The sequence below is a fragment of the Ambystoma mexicanum genome, chromosome 5q (assembly GCF_040938575.1).
Source record: "Ambystoma mexicanum isolate Mex_15411 chromosome 5q, UKY_AmexF1_1, whole genome shotgun sequence".
NCBI lineage: Eukaryota > Metazoa > Chordata > Amphibia > Caudata > Ambystomatidae > Ambystoma > Ambystoma mexicanum.
The window spans coordinates 634,636,816-634,655,082 of record NC_090933.1 but is presented as its reverse complement, the minus strand read 5'-3'; the positions used below and the strand labels follow the sequence as shown (position 1 = coordinate 634,655,082).

The 18,267-nt window shown below is 43.6% G+C and overlaps 1 protein-coding gene across 2 annotated transcripts in view; it reads right to left on the bottom strand.

Annotated features, from left to right (window-relative positions):
* The window catches only part of CHD7 (chromodomain helicase DNA binding protein 7), a 1,412,705-nt gene that overhangs the window by 461,094 nt on the left and 933,344 nt on the right, over positions 1 to 18,267 (bottom strand). For both annotated transcript variants that reach the window (XM_069621097.1, XM_069621098.1), the window contains exons 13-15: positions 17,526 to 17,702; positions 16,276 to 16,419; positions 15,797 to 16,052 (exon numbers count right to left, since the gene is read on the bottom strand). In XM_069621097.1, coding sequence (XP_069477198.1) covers positions 15,797 to 16,052; positions 16,276 to 16,419; positions 17,526 to 17,702 — 577 coding nt within the window. The remainder of the gene's footprint in view (positions 1 to 15,796; positions 16,053 to 16,275; positions 16,420 to 17,525; positions 17,703 to 18,267) is intronic.

Genomic DNA, 18,267 nt, shown 5'->3' with positions numbered 1-18,267 from the left:
CCCTGAATAACTTTTCTATTTGTGGGTAAACTGCCCGGGTAAGATTAGTGGTGAGCAGAGAAGGATCGATTCTGCATTGGATAGACTTTAGAATGGGGATAGCCTGGGCAATGGATATTTTATCCCCTAGAATTTGCTCAGCAAAATCTCTCTTCTTGGGCCCCCTGAGTGTCAATTTGGAAACGGGCTGCCACCTTGGCTAAAACTTCGTTAAGCAAAGACCGATTGTCAACAGGTGAGTCATTCACCGGGGGGGGGGGGGGGTCCTTGGGAATAGGGGAGTCAAGACTATAGGCCTTCGCCTAGTCTTCCTCCTGCTCTTCCTGGTCCTCATCTCCATAGTAATCGACCCCGACCTGGTTGTCTAGTATTTGTACTTCCGAATCCTCAGCATACTGCTGGTAAAATTCAACACTGAAAGGGTCCGAAATCTGCCCCTGAATTTGAGTCTCAGTACGGAGTCTTAGTAGGAGGTTGAGGGTCTTTGGATCCAAAGGGGCAGAGGTAGCAGGGGTTTTGTGATAGCTCAAAGTAATTGGGGTCTTTTTCGTAAAAATCTACAAAAAAAGGACATTCTCCTCATTACCCTGTCAATGTCTTCCGAGTTCCATTCCTTGGAACTGGGAATAACTTTTCTGCTGTGGTTCCTCCTCTATTCCCATAACCTGGGGAGTGGGAGGGACAAATTTTGGCCTAGTGATGGGGTCAGGGGCCTTGGACTTTTCTAAAGGTTGTTTGTGTTTCTCCTTCTGAACCTGGTGTTCAGAGGCTTTCTTATGTTGTTTTTCCCCTTTCCCATGTGTAGAGGAATGTTTACCTGACCCCTTGGACTGCCCTGAATCTTTCGACGCTTGGCGTCGAGATTCGGAGGATGGATCACGAGATTCGGGAGTGTTGGAAGATGGGTGTTGAATCTCGGAAGCAGATCTCTCCACCCCACCCACCCACTCTCCCTACTTGACAGGGCCGAGGCCATAGGCCTTCCAAGGCCCAAAGTCCGTTTAGTCCCGACGGCTGTTTTTCCTCGGTCTCAAGTACCGACGTCGATCTTCGACGTAGGGTTGGAGAACAGGGATTTTTTGATAATTCTATGATAAATGGCTAAAAGCCAGGGGACTCTGCAACTATGCTTCCGACACGTATGGCGGAAAAAAACAATGAGGGTCCAACACGCGTGAGGGATCATGGGTACAGTGTACATCACACTAGGGATAGTATTACTGGCACACCCTAGTTCGAGGGCCCTTATCGAGTTTCGAAAAACAAACTAATACTCCGCAGCTTCCAGTAGATGTCGGCCTATGCACAGCATGTGATCTAAGCAGATTCCACAAGCCTCAGAAATATATTTTCAAAAAAATCGTACAGAGCCAACGGAACAACCTTTGATCATAAGCAAGACAGTTAAACTCCAATTCCAAAAAGTCTTGGACGCAAGACAGCATTAGGAGATCATGTAGGGTCACTATCAAAATAAATAATGTATGAAACGAATTGTGCTTGCAGGTTAGAACAGAAATGTTTGTTGGTCTGTGCGTCATCTGCATATTACTAGAATAAACATCCCACTGACCAAATGTGTCAACAAAAAAATATATTAAGATCTTAAGGTCCACCGAGAGCATCACTAGCAACAGGTGACTCTAGAGCAATTCCATACCTAATTAGAATGGAACCATTGACTCGGTGACTTTCTACTTTGAAAGAAAACATGTTTTCATCTCTTGAAGGAATCTCAAATGATTAAAAAGCAAATAAAAGATAGCCAATGAAATGCACATTGTGAACAGAGTTTGGTCACACCTTTGTTCAGTTTACAATGCTGCATCATTCAATATTTCCATACAGCACATTTAAGATGAGAAGGTATGTCATGCACAAGGTTAAGAGTTCAAAAAGAGGGACAAGCAAATTAAAACGTTAATGCACAACATAGAGTGCTTTATAGGAAAAGTGCGCTCAGAAATATTATTGTCCTGAGGGTTCGGGCATGTGTTTTTAAGCATACGTTGATCGATCGTACAAACATTTCCTATGCACCTTACCGTAGTTTTCCACTTTTGTACACATGTGAAATCAGGCAGCAGGGCACGGCCATTTTGTGATAATCTGATCCGTTGCCGCATCGCCCAAGCAGGACTGCCCTGGTGGCACTAAATCTTTTCCTCTGCCCCCGAGGCTGAGATCACTAGACGCGTACCGCCCATTTCACAATGCCAAAGCACGTCTCGTATCAACATTCTCTGCGCTTTAGCTAATGACATGTCTCCATGGAAATGGCAAGACGCCCCTTTCCTCAATAAGTATAAACAGACCGCTTCTCATCAGACAACATCAGATTTGCTTTTCGAATCATTTCACTATCTTTTTTTTTTAGTATTCTGTGCCTCGTTTCTGTGCTCTGGTCAGCTACCTTTGTTGCTTGTAGCCCGTGCAAACAGATACAGTACCATTACTATCAATGTTTTTGTTTCCCCCATAATGGCAACAATACAACCCTACCAGTACGAGCCTGAATATTCTGAAGCAGAATTACTCGAAAGAGAAAGATGTGGAAACGATGGGGCTTCGGACAACAGTTGGGAAGTCGATTCAACAAATCAAGAACATGAGCCTAGTCGGTTGGATGGCATCTCCTCCTGGTGTACCTCCCACCGGTGTGCGCTAATGCCAACGTAGGAGGAGAACTGCTGCTGCCGAGAAAACTTTGGATGCTTGTCCTACATATCGGAAGGCGAGGCAGGACCGCAATGCGTTACCGAGCTGCCGGACTTCAGGGAAGCCTGCCTCAAACGGACCGTGTTTAGGATTATGATGGTCTTTATGCACGAACTTCGAGCAACAGTTCGCCCTCGGAACCCAAGTAACAAGTAAGTGTACTTTAGTTGTGATGTCACTTAGGCCGCTACCATTTCATGGTTGGCTCCTATATTGTCTTAACTTTGATATATCAATGCCAAACGAATGTAGTCTTGCAATTCTATAGTAATAGTCGTAAAATACTAGTTCAATATTGTACACTGTCTAGGTAGCATTTGTACTGGCAACCATGCCATTGGATACAAGAATTGTCATTGGCAACTAAGGTTTAATACACTCATCTTGTTCATTTAAAAACAGTTTGTATCTTTCTCTTTCACAGGTGGTACAGGCTGGTGGCCTATCATTCGTTTACATGGTGGGTTCATGGGAGGCTTGGACAATGCGTTCGACAAGTAATACCCGCCTGTGTCATTGGTGCCATTAGAGAAACTTTCCCCAGTAACAGCAGTCAGTGCAGGGGATTCTCCCTAACTGTGCTGCAACCGGAACTTTACAATGATAGGTTTGTGCCAAATCATAAAACAACAGTGTTATCAATGGTTGATTCAGTTTTTCAGTGAATCAAGTGTGTCTCCATTGAGCAGTGTTCCGGGCCTCATCTGCATGCCTCAGGCCCATCCATCCCTCTCCATTATCAAAGGCAGTTCGCACTGGCGGATGTGCGCTGTCAAGGGGTGCTGTCAGGGGTGGAAACGGCCAAGGTGCCAAACACCATGTACACTACAAAGATAATCTTCTGCACAGGGGCCATTGTACACATGGCCTCCCCAGACCCAGTGTCTCCAGGCATGCTCCCCTGAAGCTGGCCGCACCCCTACCATCCACATAAGACTGACATATACACGTCATTCATTCACACCCTCTTTTCTAATTCTTTATAAACCACTTGAAATTGATCATCTTTGAGCACTGCAAGTCAAGTCGTGAACGTGCTACCTGAGAACTTCTGTGACCACTGCGAGTCAGCTCCTCATCATGCTACCTGTGAACACCTCCCTGTTCTCCTGCCATTAACTACCCTGCTTGCAGAATCTAACTGTTTGTTGGTCAAGGTAAGGGCAGGTCACCTAATCGTATCTCCTTGATCTCTAAATTTCCATCTATTTCGAACAAACGTACCCAGTAGTGTTATGTTCATTCATCTCATTGCCATTGGATTGATTTACATTTGATATGTTATCGATGTATATCAACTGTCATCAGTGTCAATTGGGATTGAATAGCATCCTTCGTGCACCGCATCTATAAGCAGGTTTCCTTTTGATGTACGATGGTACATTCAAGGGACGAGTAACATGTTCTGATTTTCGTCACATCAATGAATTATTTATGAAAGTTATCCTATAATACAGCCGGCCACGCTACACTGGTTTTGCTGCGGTGACCAAACCATAGCTTGCATTGAAGAATGTATGGTATAATTCCTTCTTTCGCACGTTTTTATGCACATTTTTGAATAATTTTGAACCTTTGTTTGTGCACAATTTCCAACAATGCCTGCATGTACGATTTTCGGTTGCCCTTCTAAGACCCATGACAAATATGAAGGCACTACAATGCATGTATTCCTGAAGAATATAGATCGAATAAGAGAATGTGTCAGATATTGCGGGCTTGCGCCGGCAGAGCTTGAAAGTAGAGTCAAAGAAGTCTTGCGGGACACGAGGGGTGATCGATTCCACATCTGCAGCCTGCCCAAATATGTACAACTAATCCATGCACACAAAGAAGAATCGACCCAGAAAGACTCGAAAATTGCTCCCAAATGCAATTCCTACTATTCATTCACAGGCCGCCTCAGGTGAGTCACGGTTCCAGATTTAGCTGTAGCCCTCGGGGTAGTCAACAGGTAACTAAATGGACGGATTGGTGTTTTAGGTGTAAGTGTCCCTTATAATACTTTTCATATTTACAAGATTGTATTGCTTTTAAAATATACCATTTTGCTAAACATCTGTACTTGGTTTTAGGAGCATCATAGAAAACTATTTATAGTACCCTTTGAAATAAGCAATGTTTTTGTAATCTGTCTCCTTACATGCCAATTTTTAAAATTAGCATTTCTAAATCAAAATTTCCTTTAACAACTCCATGACTATGCACTGAATATGTAGGAGCAAGATTCAGCATCCATGTCTTGCCTGGAGTCAACAACTACTTTGACCGTGTATCAGGTAGTCTTACTTAGCTATTCAGTTACGGAATAGTTTTATGCATGGAATTTGAGATATGATCATATTTACTTATAGTGTCACTCGTTTACACAATGTTTCATTTGTGGTTTGTTATGGATATGTACCAATGTCTGTCACATTGTGTGTGTTCAATTTTTTTGTCCATACTAAAACAAGTAGTGTTATAGGGAGATGCTGAAGCTTCCACAACAATTACATTATCCCCGTAGTTGATCCAGAGCCAGAGGTATGCGTACTGACAGTTCCATCGAAATGAAAGTCGGTCCTAGATCTGATACTATTAGACAGTGACAATATTAGAAACAAGCAGTTTTGGCAAATTGCTTGAGTGCAACATTTCCAACAGTGTGCTTCACACAGTAACTTTGATAGAGTAAACTAGCCATCAATCAGGTGAAATTCGAAATGTATATTTTGACTAAATGACGTACACAATGTACAAGTTTATCTCTGTAAGCCATGTGTGCGAAGGAATAATATGATTTCTAATACAAATGACTTATTTTTAATGGAAACTCTTTTCTCGGGATGTATACAAGATCGGGATATAGAAGAGGAGGCAAGTGGATCTGAGTCGCTGGACCAGCTTGCTGGTACAGTCGTTACAGTGAAGGAGGTCTCACAGAAAAGCAAGAAAGATACGGTAACTTGCAATTTCATTTACAAACAGTGTTTTGTGCTGGTGCCTTCAAAATATGCTTTTTTAAAAATCCAAGTTGTCCAATACTGTATGTTGGATTTACATTGAACATGTTTTTACAACCTGTCTTCTAGTTGCCCGATAGTGTACGAACTATGCAGATACAGACAGCAACACAAATGAGAGATGCTACTTGCCAAACTGATTTCACCATGGAGCAACTATTATCTGAGGCGCAGCGTGTTCAAATCAATAAGCAGACTCGAGATGCTTTTGCCCCATGGCAAGAAAATTAATTTAAATGTGACCGGCGAAGCCAGCAAAGTGTTTTTGGACCATTGCTACAATGAGACTGCTCCACCAGATGAAGATGAAATTGAATGTATTGAAGATGCTTTTGAATTAGTCGAAGACCTCTTGACACAATCGACACCAGCCAAAAAAGGGCCACCCAAAAATTAATCGACATTGATGATTTCTCCAATTCATGTTCAAGTAACAGATGCTGAAAAGACAGACTGAATCATCAATACAAATGATCGAGGAACTAGACAAAGATCTCGACTACAGTATGTCCAGTTTGGCTGATATATCAACCACAGTTCTGTCAGAAACATTAATGCAGGATGACAGTCTAATAAAGGAGGCCAAATACATAGTATTTGACAGCAGCTTGATGGAGATTATAATGTGGAAATGTGTTCAGTTAGAGGGGAAATATGTGGGAAGCCATTGGTGAATGTGACTCGTCTATCACAAGGCAGTAGCCTCGAAATGCATGCCAGCTGTGAAATGCTCCATGAAAAACGTTCATGGTCCGCTCAACCGATGCTGGGTAAACTGCCAGCAGGCAAATCTACTGTGTGCAGAAGCTTTACTTTTCAGTGGCTCTAGTTTCATTTAGTTGTCCAGTTTCTGTCAATGTGTGGGACTCCATTTAATTTCTAAAACGCAGTACTACAAATATCACCGTCAATATCTATTGCCTGCCATTAGTGAAGCTTTGAAAATTGAACAATTGTCTATTCAAAGTACATTCTCCGCAAAACGGTTCAGGCTAGCTGACGATGGACAGTGTGACAGCCCCAGATTTTCAGCAAAGTACTACACATACCACTTTTGGGACTAGGAAAGTAAAATAATTGCGAGTTCGATGGTCGTGCAGGTGTCCGAATGTAAATCCTCAGTGGCCATGGAGAAACTTTGTTTTATAAAATCACTGGAAGATCTACAATCGAGGGGAATGCAAATCGATCTCATAGCCACAGACACGTTTCAATAGCCAAGACCATGAGAGAGCAGTTTGCAAATATTCGCAATCTATTTGATGTATGGCACGTTGCCAAACCCATCAATAAAAAATTCTCAGCTGCAGGGGGAAAAAAAACGTTTCTGAAATTATTTCATAGAGGTCCCAGTCTTTCAGCAACCATCTTTGGTTGAGCTCCAAAACTTGTGATGGGTCTGTGGAAATTCTACTAGAAAAATGGCGGTCACTAAAGCACCACTGTTCCAACTTTCACTCTTGGATAGAAAACCAACATTTCCACCAATCTGAACATGGACCTTTGTCGCCGGAGCAGGAACGGAAGAAGAAGTTGTTGATTCCCTCTACACAAAGCCCTTGGGAAGATTGTGTTTGATAAAACTATCCAGAGATCTGAAGGGACTCTCAGAATTCGTAAACAGGAGATTTGGAGGTGTTCCTCAATATGTGCCTAAAGTACAGGCCAAAGAGATTGCATTTCGGCATAGAAGGGATGAAATATAGGACATTACTAGTGGTATTAGCGCATAACGATAATGTAGGCCGTGAACAATCGAGGACTGCAGGAAACTTTGGGATGCTTTGTTACACTATGGCCTTTACAAAAAGAAGCACAAAATGGGTGGTCAAGCCAGTATATGAGGAAATGGAATTCGATTTAGTGAACGATATTATTAATGTCTTGGAGATGCATAATTACAGAATTGCGCGGGATTTTGTTCAGAGTACACATACATTGCCAATGTGTCCTGTCCACCTAAAGCAGAGCTTGTGGATCAGTTCACTTCCCGGTTCAAATGATTACCATCTGTTTTTTTGATCAATAATGTTTTTATGAAGTGTCCAAATAAAGCATCCAATTTGTCTTTTGAAATCTATCCTCTTTGTCAATTATTTTTTCAGCTAGTACCAATTTTACGAATGCCATACAATGTAACGCTGTGCTTTCACAGTTCACAGTTTCGTCGAGCTACTGTGGGATCTTCACTGATCGTGGGAGGGCCGATGGATAACAGTGTGAAAGAAACTTTGGGGTTCGGGAGTTGCCTTACCATATAGTTGCCCAAATAGCTGAATAACTACTCGTCCCACAAAAGGAATGAGACCAAGGCTACATAAGAAACTCGGCACGCAAGAACTACTGACTGAACAAAACAGCGCATCAAAGTGCGTTTTTGGTGAGAAATAGAAGCCCTCTGACCAATATATTTATGGGGGCATGTGTTGGGGGTCGTTGCTAATGTAAGGAAGGGGTGGGTCAGTTGAGCCCACGGCCAACATACATTATACGCGAAAGTGGCATCCTGATCCTGCACTTGTGGGGTGCCTCCTTTGCCCATCTGCTGCTATGGGGAAGGAGGCTCTGACATAAGCACACTACATGTGCGACGATGGTAAATCGCCCCCTGAATTTACCATGTTCCGAATCCCATCCGCATCCGCTCTCTTGGATGGTGCTACCTTGCCCAAGATAACCATATTTATTTTGCTTTCTATCCTTTGTGCATTAACTTGCACCAGGGGCCACGAGTGAAAAACCCCTTCTAAAATGGCCACCACCATCTCATCTCGGCATTCACTGCGCTGAAGCACTCCACCTACCCTCTGCGCCGATCCTGATTGGACCACCAGACCTACATCTGCAGCCAATGATGAGCTGGTAGGCTCGAGCCGGCACATCTAATAAGGCATGAGCAACAAGGCTACTGCCTGTCGGGAGCCTGGAGGCCCCATTGCTGCCTTTGTCCCGTGAAGGAGCCAGAGCTGCTTCCCCACTGCAGGAGCAGTGGCACGAATAGACGTACCCCAGAGACTTACCTAGACAGATGCCTGACCCTGCAGCACCCTGAAATCTACATGGGCGACGATGGTAAATTGCCACCCGAATTTACCACGTTCTGAATCCCATCTGCATCCGCTCCCCTGGATTTTACTACCTTGCCCAAGATCACCATATTTATTTTGCTTTCTATCCTTTTTGCATTAATTTGCACCAGGGGCCACGAGTGAAAAAGCTTCTAAAATGGCCGCCGCCATCTCATCTCGCCATTCACTGTGCTGAAGCACTCCACCTACCCTCTGCGCCAATCCTGATTGGACCACCAGACCTACATCTGCAGCCAATGATGAGCCGGTAGGCTCGAGCGGGTACATCCAATGAGGCACGAGCAACAAGGCTACAGTCTTGTCTGGGGCTGGATGGGCTTTGGGCCCCAACACAAACGCTTACACCCGGTAAGAACACCAGCGATCCCACAGATGCACACACTTTCTGCACCCTGCAGCCCCGAACCAGCAATGTTCTGGGACAGAGCGCCCGATGGAACCTATACCTTTGCTCGTGTACTACACGGCAGGACCATTGTACGTCACGCGTACTGCCGCATAATCCTTGCCCGCTCATATTTTTTCCTTTATGTCACTCTGCCCGCAATAACCTATGAGCCTAACTAAAAATATACTGGCACTACGTGTTGCCATTCTGTGATCATATCGATCACAATCAATTACGCTCACCCTGATCGCAGACTAACGCTTACTGACAGCATCATCATGTTCCTCACGATCATGGGCATAAATGCTGCACGGCAGAAACCCGCACCTCGCTAATCCCAGTCTTTTATGCATGTACGCCTACTCTATATATCTCTGCATCTTGCACGACACGATTCCAGAAAGATGTGTATGCCTGAGCCTCTAATACAATGCATACCAACCTCCCATATGTCTCCAGCCTCTGCTAACCCTGACAGTTGTGTCTAGATATTAATCGCAGATCTCTAATACAACTAGCTGTACATTCAGGGTTATTTGACTTTAGATACATGCGCCTTAGGGGTCATTGTATCTCTATATACTCACACATCTGTGCTCCTCGATCATAATTATCTATGTATTCGTGCCTACTCCAACTGAGATATTTGTGAAAATATAATGCTAATTACTGACTGTGCATCTTGATGGATTTTAGGCCTCCTGCACAGAATCGATTTTGCCTACTGTTACTATTAGGTCACAATGCTTTACATGCCTACTGCTGTACTGGTGCTTTAGGCCTCCTGCAAAAAATCGAATCTGCCTACTGCTGCTATAGGGCACACTGCCTACCTGCCTACTGCTATTTTAGGACTCCTGTGCAAAACCAAATTTGCCTACTGTTTCTATTAAGCCATACTGCCATACCTGCCTACTTCTTGTTTTAGGCCTCCTGCACAAAACCGAATTTGCCTACTGTTGCTATTAAGCCACACTGCCATACCTGCCTACTGTTATTTTTAGGCCTCTTGCGCAAGTCGAATTTTTCTACGACTTCTCCAGGCCACACTGCACATAATGATGCCCACAGCCACCAGTCAGCTCCCCGCCTCCATCACCTTGTGCCTCACCTTCCTTATCATACACTCTGCCCTCTCACTACACTCCCCCATCCAAAACAAACACCACTAAGTCCAGCCACCACTACCTCTCAGCTCAGTGTCATGGACACATCATGACAAACTCACCCATCTCTAGCAGACAAATCCGCTTCACCACCACACAACATAACTATGTATAGACTGGAAAGACTCAGAGCCCGTACTCTGACTGCTGAACACAGCACTCAATCTACTCCTATAGCATCCAGAAACAATAGACTAGGCTCCCGGTCTACCTACAAACTCACCCCTCGCACCAAACCCACAAACACCCGCAAGCAACCACCCCTCAACCACATCAGGCCCTACACCGCCACTACATTCGACCCACCTAACTCCACCCTCACCTACACCTCCACTAAAAACTCACAGACTCCTCACTTTAAATGCGCTCTCATTAATGTACACTCCCTCCCAGCCACATACATGAGATTCACGACCTCATAACCGACAACATTGACCTACTAGCTATCACAGAAACTTGGCTTCACGATGCTTCGGGCCCCACTATCGCACTTGCACTACCACCAGGCTTCTCCATCCTTAGACAAGATAGACAAGCTCGAGTAGGTGGCGGAGTAGCCCTCATCTACGAAGAGAGTCTCCACCTTCGACTTATCACTCACCCCTGGATCAGCAACTCCGACCTTCAATCTGCCAAACTCACACTGTCTCCCAATAGCACAATTCACGTACTATACCGCCCCCCAGGCCTTCCCACAGACTTTCAAGAACACCTTCTACAAATACTCAACAACAAACTAAAAAGCTCCACTAAGACACTACTATTAGGAGACCTCAATTTAGGATTCAATGATGAGAAAGACAAACATGCTAATACCCTGCGCAAGGAACTCAAGGACCTAGGATTCACCCAAAAAGTGTTAAGTCCCACACACTCCAAAGGTTGCATCCTAGATTGGATCACAGACCATAACTGCCACTCTACCATCACCTCTAACATCACCCTACCCTGGACTGATCACAATTGCATCGAATTCTCCTTACCCATCGCAATAACCCGCAAAACTCTCACCCCTGCTACTGCAACACAAGTGAGAAGCTCCAAGAAACTCAATGAGGACAACCTGCTGCCCTACCTCAATATCCCCGAACTAGCACCCCCCTTCGCCAATGACCCCAACACTCTAGCAGACATCTACATGAATGTCATCACTAAAGCCATTAACAAGATAGCACCACTCGAATGCAAAAAAGAAAAGAAATCACTACACACCAGAACTACAGTCATTGCGCTCATGTAAAAGAGCAGCACTGAAAACTGGCAAAACAACCCAAATGACAGTGCCAAAAATGAGTTCAACTCAATCTCACTCCAATACAAAGCAGCCATCACCTCAGCGAAAGCTAATGCTTTCAACACACGCATCGCCAATACCAAATCGCACTCTAAAATCTTCTCCATCTTCACTGAGCTCATCTCCCCACCCAACACACCTGATGAAATAGTCAAAGACGAAGCATGGTGCACAAGCATCCAATCTACCATGTTTCATAAAATGGACCTCCTCCAACAGAAAATCAAGGACCACTGCAAAGCCCTACCTCCTCAAATGGGGACCAAACCTACCAATACTACTCCCGCCTCAACCAACGCCACCAAACCTAACTTCTCTTTTAGGGACATCACTGAACTAGAAGCTATAAACCTACTCAAAAACCTCAAACCTTCCCCTTGTAAAGGGGACATATGCCCACCTAAGCTCATCAAGGACTGCACTGACTGATTTGCATCGCTCTTCACAGCATTCATTAATGCATCTTTGAAATCAGGCATTATCCCCGAAAGCCTTAAGGCGGCTTCGGTTCGCCCTCTCATGAAAAAAAAACGACTCTCGACCCTCTTCAACCTAATAACTACAGACCGATAACCACAGTGCCATTCCTCTTGAAATTACAGGACAAAGATGCTCATAGCCAAATCCAACACTTTCTGGAAACCCACCCCATTCTAGGGACCAGGCAATCGGGATTCCGGAAAGGACACGGCACTGAAACAGCCTTGGTGGATCTAAAAAATCAGATCACCCAAATCATGGACAAACGCAAGCCAGCCCTACTGCTTCTCTTAGCTCTCTCAGCAGCTTTCGATTTGGTCGACCACAAGACTAACATCTCACCTCACACGCTCAGCCAACTTCTCCAAAGAAGCTGCACCTTGGGTCACCGCCTTCCTTGAAGGAAGAGCCATGAAAGTCTTCTCAGACATAGCAAACGCTACACCCACCACAATCCACTGCGGAGTCCCACAGGGATCCTGCACAGCACCCACTCTCTACAACTTATTCACAAAGCCTCTCTTCTACAAGCTTGACTCACTTGGTATCGCGTACACGAATTACGCTGACGACACACAAGTACTCTTACCTCTCACTGGTTCATACTACGAAGACCCTAAGACACTCCACACAATCTATTCCACCATCCAGGCTTGGACGGCGGTCAATGGCCTCTGCCTCAATGGGGACAAGACAGAAATCATGATACTAGGCCAAAAGAACACCCTAGCCAAACTCTATAAACTGTATGCCAACTTTACCATTGACAACTCCACTATCCCCGTTTCCACAGCAGTCAAGACGCTGGGAGTTTACCTAGACTCCTCTCTAACCATGAACAGACAGGTCAGCGCTATCACGTCATCCTCCGCACATACCATAAAACTAATAAACGCCATCGAACCATACCTATCCAAACCCAACTGCCTTTCAATAGCCAGAGCAACCATTGGAGCCAAACTAGACTATTGCAATGCCCTTATGGCAGGCACATCAGCCAAAAACCTAAAAAGACTTCAAGTCACGCAGTACAATGCCCTCCGTGCCGCACTAAGCATCCCTAGAACGGAGCATATATCTCTGGCCAGACAATCAGCTCACTGGCTCCCGGTCAAAGAGCATATCACGCTCAAAATCCTCACCCTCACACACAAATGCCTCACACTCTCCGCACCCGCATACTTATCTGAAACCATCTCCAAAGCCTCCTCTACACGCCCTACCAGGTCACAATACACTAACCTACTCCACATCTCACGCATCAATAGAGCTAATGCCGGCGGCCTAGGTTTCCCTTATGTTGCTGCCAAAGCATGGAATGCACTACCCACAGACATCAGAGCAGAAAACTCACTCCCTGTTTTTAGGAGAAAACTCAAGCTCTCACTCCTCGCACACTAATTTGTAACCAACTGCTAACCTTTTTTAGCTCTGTAAATATGTAAAAAATGTTTGCACCTGTGTTCTGCAACTATGTATTAACATGTTATTGTGTAACTAAGCCATATATGTAACAAGCGCCACGATGCCCCAGGGCTGCTGTGCGCTTTACAAATCCGAATAAGCAGAGGTGGGGCTATTGCTAGACACACTGACTCCATTTTGTGTACCCTCGACTCCAATTTCGGAGTATGCCGCATTCTGTCATTGCAAAGTTTCCCCTACCCTCAACAGCGCCACGAACAACAAGCAATGACAGCCCCCACATTTTTCCGCCTGTGCTTCACAATTCCAGTTCTCGTGGATGCGGTGAGACAAGAAGTTGCAAAGAATGTATATTCATTCTGAGTGAAGGTTACCAGCTTTGAATGTTTGCCTGCAGGCTGAGAAAGCCTATGCATCGCACACAGTATAAGGTTCAATTGTTTTTCGACCTTGAGAGAGAGAAAGGGACCATTCCGAAAGGAATTGAATTAAAGGCGGGGTGTAATAACGTAAGATATGATAAGGTTCACCATTCCTAAACTGGACTAAGGACCATGTAAGTTCAGTTTATGATCATTGAACCGAACAGAGTCTGCGTTACGGTCTGAGTTACGCCAAGAGAATGGAAATGTGAATAGAATGCAAGTTTGACTTTTGACGATTTTATACCCAAACGAGTCAACTTATTAGCTGACCGTTATTGCTGGGTTACATTGTACTCGTTTGTTCTGAGTGGCATATTGCAATGAAATGCAAGTACAACCTTTGTGTGTACTGGTCTTTCTACCGGGCACATGGGCAGTCCAGCATCGAAATGCATGTAGACCTCCACTCAGATCCCCCAGGTTCAATGCTAATATTTCATTAAAATGCCATCTATGTGTTCCTCGAATTGTAGCGTCAGCTTCCGCATCCTGTTTCGAGCTGAACATACTCCATAGCACTAACCTCTGAATCAAATTATGGAGTAATTTCCACGTTGTTTTCTCTGTGTTCACATTGTTTCACGTCTGTTTTAATCATTAGTTTTAACACAATGCCGAATTAATGGGTAAAATGATGAAATGTAATAAAGATTGGCTACTGAGACACATTTCTGTTATGTTTTTCAAACAGGTACATCCTGCCATTCTGAAATTGTCATTGATTCCAGATACCAACTGATGGTTTTTTCAACCGGCAGCTGCAGATACACGTAAATAGCTGAATATCAATGACTCTTTTGAGATGATCGCCAAGGGCCGATATGCCCTTAAGCGGTACCAGCGATTAGGAGCAACATAACATCGTTTACGGTAGTCTAACGCCAAGTTGATGCACAAGCCTTGCGATACACTGTGCGATCAAAGCGCTTCTTTTACCCAAAAGGAACACCTTGTGTACCCAAAAGGAACACTGCGTGACTCACTATAAACATTTGTGGACTGAGAAAAAAGAAAGAAAATGACCCATTTCATTGAATATGGCAATCGCTGGATGTTCTCGGAGCGTTTATTGTGAAATAAAAGTACTTCACAAATTGTACAGTCTTGCTTTTTCATTTTAAAGTACAGTTTTATATTCTGAATTGTGATGCTCTGTGTTGAGGCGATGTGTGTTGATTTCTGGGTTCTGCGTCACGTAGGTGATGACTGGGCGTGTTTGTCTACGTTGTCCAGTAAGGTCATGGAGAAAGGAGGAGAATATCACTAGGTTTGGTGATGTCGGCCTCAGGGGTGGGGGATATGATTTAGTGCCGCCAGGGCAGTCCTGCTTGGGTGATGCGCCAACAGATGGCCGCACCCTGCAGCCTGATTTTGCATGTGTACAAAAGTGGAAAACTATGTTAAGATGCAAAGGAAATGTTTGTACGATCGATCAACGTATGCTTAAAAACACATGCCCGAACCCTTGTGACAATATTTCTGAGCGCACTATTCCTTTAAATTCATTCATGTTCTCCTCCGTTTAGCCAGCGAATAGGTGTGTTATGGGATTATGAACATTTAAGACATTTGATCAGATTTCATTGGCAACCCCAGACAATTTGTATTTTAGAAAACACAGGGCTAATCCAAATGCACATCCATTTTTTAGGTTAGTTTCTAAAAGAAATTCATTCCCTACGGCTACTTCCCATACAGATACTGGCACCTTCTGTTAGGCTGGTATTAAACTTAATTTAGGAGCATTAAAACTAAGTAGTGAACTGTTAAACATATGTGAAGGATGACCGCAAAATAAATATTTACCATTTATAAGGTAGGGGTGGTTGCAGCATTTTCTTAGTTCCATCATAGTATTCAATAAATTTGGTACATTAGTGGGTCCGCCACCTTTCGATAGAAAAGTAAAATTCTTCTCAAGGATTGCACGGTAATATTTCTTCTGAATGTTTGTCAGCTCCACTTCAATGATCGTTTCCTCTTTTGGGGCCAAGTTTTTCTCCACATCTTCCTTGAGGCGCCTCAGCATCATTGGCTTTAGAATGCCTTGCAGTTTTTGTACCTAGGAGATAAAGGTTGCTTGAGCAAAATAACGAGCCAGACCCAAACTAAAAGATTAAAATTAAGTACTTGATATTAAACAATGTTCTAGTAAAAACACCCTATTCAGCTTTTACACAGGAAATGTATTATTCATTTTTAAATAAGACATGCCATATAGCAAGACGTATTTCTCTTAAAACCACTTCTGAACAAAAAAAAGTTGTGAAAGGTATGGAGTGTACCTGCTCTTCACTTTTAAGATCACCAAACTCAAGCATGAAGTTGGATTCTGAAGGAAAGCGTTCCGGCTCCAAGAAATTAAGCAAGCTGAAAAGTTCCTCCACTGTATTCTGTAAAGGTGTACCAGTCAGCAGCACCTTATGCTCCTGCAAAACAGTACGAAACAAAATGTTAAGTGAAGTAGCGTTTCTTATAAATAAGCTGAGCTGGTAGTCTGAGCCTTCTCACTTTGGATGTCCGTTTCTGAAAGGCATGCATTTAGTATTACAACTACTGTACTTTTGCACAGACCCTTCACTGCTACCAGAAATGGTGGACGCAGAGCAAATGCTTCATTAGCAACCCTATGTGCACATCATTTAAAATTGTCAACAGGCAACGCAGCCTATGATAACTTTCAGAAAACTGTTCATTCCATACTATGTATTTTTCTAGATACACAGATGTAAAGTGTGCTATATCAAAGAAACGAATAAAACCCTTCTCAAATAGTGTGCATTATATTCAAAAGGATAAGCCAAAAAAATAGCATCTCTCCCCTGCTGTGTTCAACCATTCGTGTTAGATTTTATACTTTTAAGTTCGTGGTGCTGATCTTTATCACTGCACTTGAGACTATACTGCCATCAATAATGGACTTTACTGGGAAATAGGAGTTTACACGCAGGCAAAAATAGTGTGCCCATACATGCACCATCGTAGTATTTGACAGTACCACAAATTCTGCAAACAGAAGAAAAAAAAAATCCAAGCATTATGCATTTGCTTCCTCGTTTTATTATCGCAGTTGCTGCTGCCAGCTTAAATGCTTTAGTTCTCCATGCTCTGCTGAATCAGCGGAGCCAGAAGCAGCGCCTTCTGTCAATCACAGATTGGAAGCTGACTCAACAGAGCCCGGCATCAGCTGAGTAATCGCACAACAGCAGGTCTGCCATAGAATATACAATTACTTAAATTACAGTGTTCAAGGGGAAACTAGGAAAGGCCGGTATGCTGAAGGGGGCTTTTAACCAATAATCCTTATGTCGTAAAACGCACAATTGCACCACCTTGCGTTACTTTTTTTAACCTCAAACATGAAAAGCGACAAGACGGAAAGAATTGTGTGCACATAGTCACTTTGGGACACCAACACCGATTTTTTCTAAATGTACATTTTTTGAAGATAAATGCTTAATATAAAAAAATCACATTGATTTCCATCAGACAAGATCTTTTGAGACAGATTTAAAAAAGACAGAAAGGCACTAACCAGGTCCATCATCTTTAGTCCTTCCAACAATTTGCAGTTCCGGTTCTTCAATCTGTGAGCTTCATCAATAATTACGCAGCGCCATGGAATGTTGCGCAGCTCAGGGCAGTCAGTCAAGATCATTTCAAATGTTGTAATGATGGCATGAAACTTGTAAGCCCCCTTTATTACACGGCCCTGCAAGCAAAACCTCAATATTAAACTTCTATTTCCCTTTGTCATTCAGAAAGTGGGAGATCAAATATTTGTTAGCAAATACCTATGCAAACAGTTATGCCCATTTGGCAATACACACCTAATGCTATGTTTTGTTACCATGCTTTTGTACTGCACTGAATCACCACTGCAGGAGTTTCAAATAGCGGAATCCTGTCCCAGGTGTACTCTGCCCATACCCTGTTGCCACCAGACATTAAATACGCCTGCAAACGTGTTCTTTTGTTTGGTATCCAATATAACATTGCTTTCATAGACATCCAAGGTTCCAGCTTGTTGTGGTAGTAACAGGACAATGTGACTACTAGAATAATAGAGGTGCTCTTCTGCAAGCTCCTTAAACATTGAGAAAATGAGAGTCAACAAAAGACAGGAATTCATGTATACTACGGAATTATGCCAGTTTAGGGTAAATACCTGCCTCTATTTTGCACCTTCTCACCACACAACAGAGTAAGGGGAAAAAGCACATCCACTGGTAACAGAAGAATGCACCAGCATACTTTGCACTGGAAAAAGGATATCC